Source organism: Salmo salar, chromosome 14 (genome assembly GCF_965601325.2).
Source record: "Salmo salar chromosome 14, fSalSal1, whole genome shotgun sequence".
In the NCBI taxonomy this organism is placed as follows: domain Eukaryota; kingdom Metazoa; phylum Chordata; class Actinopteri; order Salmoniformes; family Salmonidae; genus Salmo; species Salmo salar.
The window spans coordinates 84,575,001-84,584,848 of record NC_138304.1 but is presented as its reverse complement, the minus strand read 5'-3'; the positions used below and the strand labels follow the sequence as shown (position 1 = coordinate 84,584,848).

The 9,848-nt window shown below is 42.3% G+C and overlaps 1 protein-coding gene across 1 annotated transcript; it reads right to left on the bottom strand.

Moving 5' to 3' along the window:
• Positions 1 to 1,092: 1,092 nt before the first annotated feature.
• irx1 (iroquois homeobox 1) lies at positions 1,093 to 5,042 on the bottom strand. Its single transcript, NM_001173950.1, has 5 exons — positions 4,560 to 5,042; positions 3,364 to 3,606; positions 2,361 to 3,144; positions 1,902 to 1,962; positions 1,093 to 1,478 (listed from the first exon to the last, which is right to left on the bottom strand). Exons 1-5 carry the CDS (start codon positions 4,791 to 4,793, stop codon positions 1,427 to 1,429), a joined length of 1,374 nt encoding a protein of 457 aa, NP_001167421.1. The 5' UTR covers positions 4,794 to 5,042; the 3' UTR covers positions 1,093 to 1,426.
• Positions 5,043 to 9,848: the final 4,806 nt, after the last annotated feature.

Here is a 9,848-nt window from a genome sequence, read left to right as displayed (position 1 = left end):
TACTTAATCGTTACCCAGAAACTGTTTGATATTGAGATAAAAATGACTGCATTGGACCACCACTTTTAGAGAATACACATATGCTGGCCCCCTCTCCTCTCTCAATGTCCAGCTATGGTGAAATTCACAGGCTGAGCAATCGTCTTTCTTTCTCTACCTCCATCCTTTTCTCGATATCTTCATCTCTCCCCCTCCCCTATATCCGTCCATATCTCTCTCCTTCTTTTATTCCCTTTCTCCTTCTCTCTCCCTCCAGCCCCCATTCTCTCTCTCTCTCTCCATCTAGCTATCTATCGCTACTCTCTCTCTAAGCTGTTGAGACCCCGCCGGGCTTGTGGAGGTCACGATGGCTTCATCAAGTGACCCCCATATCACACATAGACACAGACATAGACACACACACAGCCCCCATACTGGCTGATGGCCTTTCCTCTTCTCTGATCCATATTTCAGAGGCTGCATCAGTGGGGCTCTAAGGGGCTAAGCCGGGATGAAACGCAGGGAGGGAGAGTGGAGAGCACAGCCAAGAAAATAGGCCTTTACAGTTAAGCAAACTGAGTTCCACATTTGCAATTTTATAAGTACCTAGGCAGTCGCATTGTAGAAATAATGTCATGCAGACCCTTACAGAAAAACCACATGATTTCACATGTGGAAAATCACATGATCATGTGAAAATGAGTTCTTGAACACTTCACATGTGATCACATGTTTTTACATGTGTAAAAATGTTATCACATGAAACTTTGCTTTACATGTTGTCACATTATCACATTAACTTCACATAAGATCACGTGATCACATGAAACCGTGTTTTTGGAACACCATGTGATCACATGTGAAATTCAGTTTTCTTAGTTGTCTCGTTTTTTCACAGAATCACTTACCGATTACCGATTACCTACCAGCATGACAAACAAAGCCAATTGAAGTCGAGAGTTTGGGTTACATTAGGTTCAATGCTGCACATTGGCTATGGTCTATGGAATATCATAATTGATGGAAATCATACAACACGGAAAACGATATATGTGGTTATATTTGATGACTGTTGACAGACCTAGGCGACTGAATGAAGAGAATAAAAAGAAATGAAAGTCCATGACCACGATTGAGTTTATTTCTCAAAAATATATCCTTTAAACAAATTATTTACATGTCGATAACTTTTTCATAGAAAATAAAACAGAAAACAAAAATACACAGCAAAGACAAACATTGCGAGTATAAATGGCAATAGGGAACGTGTGTGATCAAAAACAGGCCTATTGGCTAGGAACCTTGTCTCGCATCATATAGGCCTTCTGTTTTACAATCTGACGAGTTGAATCTTACGTTTCACTCACAAAAATATTAGACTATTCGATAAATTGTTCTTCGTTAAATAAGTATTCCAGATTATTATCCGATGATAACTCTTCACTGTTCATATTGTGGAAATTGTCGAGAGGGCCCGCTGCGCCGTTCCGTGGTGAGATCTTTTGATGAAGAGAAGAGAAAATAAAATACAAACGTCAGAAAATGTAAATGAGTATGACATTGAATAATTCATTTCCTATAATTATATTGCTATCAGGCCTATTTCATATCCTCCCTCAACATATGTGTATTCACTGGCAGGGCGTGAATAAATTGAGGGTATATTTAAATTGCGTGAACGATGATAAGTCAATGGCGCCGTTTCCAACCCTGATGGCCATATTAAACGGTATCTAGTGAGCCGTTGAAATCCGTTAAAGTAGACGGATTAGATCTCTTCAGATGATTTATGAGCTCGAGCTGTGACAGGCCAGTCGGTCAGGTGAAACCGCCTTTACCGGCGGGTTAAAAGGTTAATTTACCGGATGATTAAAATAGATGGCACATGACATAATGTCACGGTGAGGTTTGAAATATCGTACCTGTCAGTAATCAGCTGGAAGGGAGACTTCGGCGAGCCAGACCTGCGAATATTCACGTCATCTGTAAACAAATAAACATTCAGACAAATCAGTAAAATAATCAATAGGCTATCCTTAGTAGGCCAATTTTGAATTCGGCTAAGCCTGTTTTTAATACAATAGTATTTGAGTGATGTAACTGTAACTGGTTCGAAATAAATCTAGGCCTGTTGTTTATTAGGAGATGATACAATTGATACAATTTCAGTTTTCAGAAATATCATAATAAATACACAACATGACTTGAAACGAGTGTTAGATCAAAACGGTGTGCCATATTTGGAAGGGGATATTTGAAAAGCTGAAGGAAAACAAAGGGCCGAATTCATGAGACTGTTATTCATTTCCAAACAGATGAAAACTAGCCTATAATCATAATCATAAACATATATAAGCCTAAACCTAGGCTACAGTACATGCCATCTCGCTTTGGACTGAAGCTCTCCAACGACTCATCTCCACTCTCCTCCTCTGTGCACGATGCCCCTGAGGCCTGCGTCAACCGTGCGTCCTGATGGTTCAGCGGGCCATGGAGAGGCATGTGGTGTCCGGCTGGGTTTGCCGCGCCGAGAAGTGACCTGACACCCAGCAGAGAGTTGGCGCTGAGGAACGCCGCATTGGCCCAGTTGTGGAGCTGCTTCCCGATCTGGCATGTGTATATTCCATGACCCGGGAGTAGGGCCGGGTGGTGGGAGGGGATCGTGGCCTGGTGAGGAATCGAGACAGCCGGGGAAGGTTTGATGGAACTGTCGGGGCTTGTGGCCGTCTCCGCCAGAGACCAGATTTTGGGTTTGTTCTGTGGGGGCCTCTGGCACCCCGGTGCATTGGGGGAAAGATCCACAGCGTTTTTACAAGCACCAACAGGAGCCTTAATGAGAGAAATAGGCCCCTCCATACTTCTGAGGGCCTTGACAGACATCGTCCTCTGGCTCTCCAAGCTACCAGAATCCGATACGTCCCTGGCGGCCAGCTTCCCCTCTCCCTCCACTTCCCTCTGATCTCCTGGGTTTTCTTCGACTTTATCGATGTCGATACTTTCTAAATCGATCTCCTCCTCCTCTTCATCCTCGCTCCCATGTTTTTCAGGCTCGTCCTCATTGTCGCTGCTGAAGATCCGTCCATCCCGGTCCTCCGCGCTGCGGCCCCACGTCACCTTGTTCTCCTTCTTCAGACGCCGGCGCGCGTTGGCGAACCACGTGGACACCTGAACAGACGAAGGAATTAATTTATATACTTTATGGATCCTTTATTACAAATATTGATAATTAGGTTAATCAAGTCGTCAAATTAGTTTATCTTAAACTGGCAGAACCCATCAAAGTAGACTGTTTTCTGATCAAATGATGTAGGCCTAGTAGACGGGAAATAGTCCTGGCCTAAACCTTTTTATTCCCCATAGCAGTAGACCTTTATGTCTATATACCTGTGTGAGTGTCATCTTGGTGATGATGGCCAGCATGATCTTTTCTCCCTTGGTGGGATACGGGTTCTTCTGGTGCTCCTGCAACCAGGCCTTCAGAGTGCTGGTGGTCTCCCTCGTAGCGGCCTTGGCTCGGTTCGGGTCGCCATAGCCATACTGGCCGTACGGGTAGAACCCTGCGCTGGCGTGGACAGCCAGACCTCCCGGGTGAGCTCCTGGGCTGTCCTTCAGATCGTACTGAGGGTTCTGGGGGATAGAGAGGAATCCAATGAAATGATTCTCTCAAAAATGTAATAGTTCCAGGCCTATTCTTTATTTTTTTTAATGTTTTATCAAACGTGTATTATATAAGCTATTGACTTTCCAGTTCAAAATAAGTTTACAGTATGCTGTGTATTACGACTGAATCTAACAAGTACTATTTTCACACTTTCATAATGTATTGGCTATCTCCTAAAATAATCAACGACAATATTAGGGTGAGCTATTATTATTTCTAGGTTACGTAGAGTTTGTTTCTGACTGTTTCACACTATCGCAAATGTCATATACAATATAGCTTATAGATCATATTTTAATTGCTTCCCCAAACTTCACAAATTAGCATTAAATATTCAACAACATTGACAGTATGAATATATACATCAAACTTTAAATGTAATCAAATTGCAAATTGATTATGAGGGTTGATGATATGCTAAATAATGTAGCCGACATGTCTCTCATGTCTAATTGTTTGTTTATCCGAAATGTACTATTTCTGAAGCAACATCAAATGAGTAAATAACTACAACATTTCAACCATAGGCCTAGTGTAACTTTTCTTGTAAAAATAGGCTCGACTACCCAGTGAAAATATGCAAACGCATTTTTATCAACTAGCATTAGCCTAAATGTAAACGTTTGGTATTGGGCCATGAATAATAAACCACACAATCTCATTAACTATTTTTGTCCTAATTTCAAGAGCAGGCGTTTCAGTTTCGAAAAACATGATAGTTGACAGAACTTCAATTGAATAAAGGTCAAAATATAAAATAACTTTCCTATTACGATCCCATAATTTTTTTACTTTTCAATCCAATAAAGCCAATTCACTTGCATGCATTTAACCATCTTGCACATTCCATAAACACATGAGAAACAACCACTTTCGAACGAAGTTTAAATTCGACATTCCAAGAAAACATCTCTCCTACCATTTGCGATATGAGGGCGAGGTCTGCACCGCTGTAGGGGAGAAACGCGCTGTAGTTCTGAGCCGCCCACGGGTTACCATACATCCCCAGCATCGAGCTAACTGCAGCGGCAGTAGCTGCCTGATTCACGCCGCCATCCGCGCCTCCATCCCGGCCTAAGCCGGCCCGGTCGCCCCCGTAAACCTCCTGGGAGCCACTTAGAAACTGGGAGTACCCCAGCTGCGAGAAAGACATGTCCGGAGAGAAAGGCTCAATAAATCTCTCTGTCTCTCTTCTGTGTCAAAGGGGAGGAAAGGAAAATAGGAGGAATTCCCACTTTCCCAGAAAGATAAGGATGTCTAAATCACAAATCACGGTTAGTCACTAGTCAGCCAGTCAGTCAGTCAGTCAGACAGTCCCACTCCCCGACAGCGCAGCAAGCTCCAGTGATAGTGATGAGTTTGGAACTTGAGCGCCCAGTCAAGCCTTTCTCTCTCCCCGCAGGACTCTCTCTAGTGGAGCTGACGGGATGATTGGCAGGCTACTTAACAACCAAGCCCCTCCTTTGCCCCGGGCAAGAGATTAGTGCATTGGTTCGTTCGCTGGGTCGTGTGTGTGTGTGTGTGTGTGTGTGTGTGTGTGTGTGTGTGTGTGTGTGTGTGTGTGTGTGTGTGTGTGTGTGTGTGTGTGTGTGTGTGTGTGTGTGTGTGTCTAAGTCTTAGACTCTAAGAGATGGAGAGATTTTTGAATGGGTGCTCAAATAAGCAATGAAAAGAAACAACAGCAAAACAGCAAAAATCATAACAACAATAGTACCACTAATATTAATACTAAATAAAGACATGATAATAAAATTAGCCGTAAACACAATCATGCATATATATAATAGTTTGTATTATATAGCCTAATAAATACGATAAATAAATAATGTAGGCCTATAACAAAGGCATTTTTGCATTCATTTGAGCCTATTTTTGTATCTATTTCAAAACTCTTCTTAATTAACTACTCTTATGGTGCATTATACTTTCTTGCTACATTATAATTAAGATGAAATATATAAGTGGTCCTGTGAGACTGCGACATCGTAGAACCGCTCCAGAGGAGTATCGGCGACAGCATGGACACCAGATGGCCAAGGGAAGCGTCGACGCGGCCGGCCACAGATACCGCGGAATGTCGGGGGATATCAACGGAAGTCACTAAAGCATATTTTCAGATTAAAGATAAAGATAGAAGGGGCGAGAAAGAGGGAGATATAGAGGGAGGGAAGAGATTGTGTAGATATGACTCAGGAAGTCTGTGCATGGAAGGATGACAGATGTTGAGAGAGTTTGTAGTAAAATATATCTATCTACCTATTTAGAAGCAGAATATATCTATATAACAACATATGAGTTTGTGGTACTGTATGTCAACACGTTTTCAAAAATTAGTCTATTTTCTACGCAACTTTCCTAACAGGTGTAGGCTAATATTACGTGTTTTAGACTTATGTGACATTTATTTTATTTATTTAGGAAATGTGTTGATATTTGAATGAAATTGCCAGGTGTACTAGCAATAATCAACAAGGCATTTTAAACCACTTAATTGACAGTGGCAAGATGATGAAATTATACAAAAATACATGCCTTGAGCAAATACTGGTTGAATCAAGTTGTTTCCACGTAATTTCAACCCAAAACATATATGTGATGACGGTATGGTATGAAATATTACAGTATTTGTACTTTTATTTCATATCTTTATTTTTTAAAGTGCATCACCGTCTGCATTACACTCAAATAATCTTGATCCCTTTATTCAAAAAGAGATATCTACTCTAAAACATGTATAAACACAGAGAGACACTGCTAATGAGGTTTAACACCCCCATACCCCCACACCCCCATTCCCCCTCTCCTCTGCCCCTCTGGGGGTGGACTCTATCAGATGTTAGCTTAGTAATTAGTGATCCTCTTAAACACAGATTCATCATTTCACGCTGGACTAGCTGATGAGGATGGCTGGGTATGGTGGGCTGGCTAGCTCTCTCCTCTCCTCTCCTCTCCTCTCCTCTCCTCTCCTCTCCTCTCCTCTCCTCTCCTCTCGCTCTCTCTCTCTCTCTCTCTCTCTTTCTCCCCACTCCCCTCTCCTCTGCCCTCCCTCTCTTTTCTCTCTTCTCTTCTCCTCTCCTGTCCTCTCCTCTCAGCCCTGTGCTGTGAAGCACTGAGAAGACCCTAATGATTTAATTACGGTGTTTAAAGCTCACTCTGAGCTGGCAAAACCATAGCTGACACACACACACACACACACACACACAGTTTATATTCCAACCCTGGCACCCAGGGCTCGGCTCATGAATCTCAAAGCTGTTTTCTAAACACACATTATGACGAGCAGCGCTGGGGGTAGCAGTGTGTGTGTGTGTGTTTGTGTGATGGATGCTTAATCTCCATGGCATTTTAAATGGCATTCATGGAAAGTGGTTATATCCTCATTGCCAAGGTAAGTGGAGCCAGGGGAATCCATTCCAGCTCCATAAAAGAGCAACGTTAAAGACTCTCACTCACCGTCTCTCTCTCTCTCTCTCTCTCTCTCTCTCTCTCTCTCTTTCTCTCTCTCTTTCTCTCTCCTCCTCCCCCTCCTCTCTCTCTCCTTCTTTCCATCTCTCTTTCCCTCTCTCTTTCTCCTATGTGTGAGTTCATCACTTCAAATGATATCCTCTCTCATGACAGGGGGAGGAAATGAGACACATCCACCATCTAATAGGATAATCTCTCTTTCTCTTTCTCTTTCTCTTTCTCTTTCTCTTTCTCTTTCTCTTTCTCTGTCTCTCTCTGTCTCTCTCTCTCTCTGTCTCTCTCTCTCTCTCTCTCTCTCTCTCTCTCTCTCTCTCTCTCTCTCTCTCTCTCTCTCTCTCTCTCTCTCTCTCTCTCTCTCTCTCTCTCTCTCTCTCTCTCTCTCTCTCTCTCTCTCTCTCTCTGCCTTTGTAGCCTCCTGATTTCCATAGTGTCTCTATGGATAGTGAGTTAATGAATTCCTCTGAGCTGGAGAAAGCAGGGAGAACGGTTTGGCGGTTTGGAAAAAGAGAGAGGGAGCGGGGGATAGAGAGAAGAGGAGGGGTATAGGAGAAAGGCTTTGAGCTATGCCATTCAACTTCACAGCCTCCCTCGGCCTGCTTGTGTATTCAGTGTGTGTGTTTGTGTGTGTGTGTGTACACGGAGCGCCCATCCAGGCCTTTTAACGTGAACCTGCTAAGACTACCAAATATTTATTCTGGCCCTGACCCTCTCTCTCTCTCTCTCTCTCTCTCTCTCCTCTCTCTCTCTCTCTCTCTCTCTCTCTCTCTCTCTCTCTCTCTCTCTCTCTCTCTCTCTCTCTCTCTCTCTCTCTCTCTCTCTCTCTCTCTGTATGTAGGCTGTGGCTCTAGGATCCTCAGGAGGCTGGTTGACTCTCTTTGAATCCCACTCCCTCCCATTACCCTGCACTCAGACAAAGGAATAATTTATAGTGAGGAAAACACACACACAGTTTTCCAATTTGACCTCTTACTTAGCTTAAACTCTGATGTAATTTCAGCCAGTTTGAAGATATAAGGTTATTCTCTATTTTACAGTCAACTAATTATCTACCTAGGGGAGAACAGTAGCATTAGGTCAGCAAGAGAATACTAGGTTGAATGATCCTCATCTGTTTCTCAGCCTGTCAGATAACTTGAGATAAGAAGTGACAGATTTCAGGTGTGATTTGATGATAAGACAGATGGGTTTATCTCTTATAAGATAAGAGCTCATCTCTGGGTCACAAAACAGTCCTTCACTTCCACCTATTGTTCCCTTAGTAGTGCTGCTACTGTTTCGATGAATCCCAAAGGCATACCATATCCTTAGTAGAAGTTGTATCTCTTTAGGCATACCATATCCTTAGTAGAAGTTGTATCTCTTTAGGCATACCATATCCTTAGTAGACGTTGTATCTCTTTAGGCATACCATATCCTTAGTAGAAGTTGTATCTCTTTAGGCATACCATATCCTTAGTAGAAGTTGTATCTCTTTAGGCATACCATATCCTTAGTAGACGTTGTATCTCTTTAGGCATACCATATCCTTTGTAGACGTTGTATCTCTTTAGGCATACCATATCCTTAGTAGAAGTTGTATCTCTTTAGGCATACCATATCCTTAGTAGAAGTTGAATCTCTTGAAGGTTTTTTTATATCCTGAAGAGTTGCAAGAGATCCACTCTGATATAGTTTATTTGATACATCTTGAACTGTAAGTGACTGGCTCATACAATTCCAGTAAGATAATTCCATTCAAATCAATTCCAAATACGTTATATATCCCACACAGCTCAATTGTGCAGGCAGCAGTGCAAATAAATAACAACATAAACAAATGTGAATTTGATACTGTATAAATAATCACAAACATCTATGAGGTAATAGTCCTGGTAATATCACAGCACTGCATCACATTTTCAAAACATTAGATGTATTCACTTTGGGATTACTACTGTTAATACAATATTTCATGATCAACAATCCCTAGAAGGAAAGCAATAATGAAATGATTCCTCAAGGAAAAGCAATATGAACAAAATCTTATCTACTGCCGTTAACAGGGCTGAATGAGTACTGATCTGCTGTGTTTTAACAGTTGGTTGGTGAGACCCCAGAGGGAAAACAACACACAAAGACCCTTATCACTGCCAATTAGCGGGTGTGTCAGCGTTTGTTGGCTAATAGGCTCTTTAGAAAGCCAACCGTCTATTATAGGACTCATTTACAGTAAGAGAGATCAGATAGAACTGATAACAAACCCTGCTGACCTCTGGGGAAAAAGTCAGTTTGTTACCCTGAAAACAAAATGGCACCCTCTTCATTGATGTTATTCACCACAACCAAGTCAAAGTTTGACATCCTTTTTAATGGCTAACTGCCACTGCTAATGGCTGTTGGAGCTGATTAAATACAGCTCCATCATTCTGAACAGAGAAGTGTGGTGAAAACGACGATGTGGAACGCAATGGCTGACAAAACAGAAGAGAAGAGAACAGAGAGAAGGTGAGGTGGAACCTCCTGGTTGTTTGGAGAATGGCTTGGAAGGCGGTCTTTCTCACAGCCGAGGAGCTGATTGTTTTCTAACAGGATTATTAACTCTTTTGTTACAGTAGAGATCACTTTAGTACTGCTGCTTATTAGGAGACATTAGCTTTGCTTTAATGACCACACACACACACACACACACACACACACACACACACACACACACACACACACACACACACACACACACACACACACACACACACACACACACACA

Bases quoted from the DNA above. Each gene is read 5' to 3' on its own strand.
- irx1 (NM_001173950.1), bottom strand. From the start codon at position 4,793: ATGTCTTTCTCGCAGCTGGGGTACTCCCAGTTTCTAAGTGGCTCCCAG. The intron at 1,963-2,360 runs GCATGTACTGTA...ATTTGTTTACAG, and splicing joins CTTCAGTCCAAAGCGAGATG to ATGACGTGAATATTCGCAGG. The intron at 1,479-1,901 runs GTACGATATTTC...CTTCATCAAAAG, and splicing joins TTCCAGCTGATTACTGACAG to ATCTCACCACGGAACGGCGC.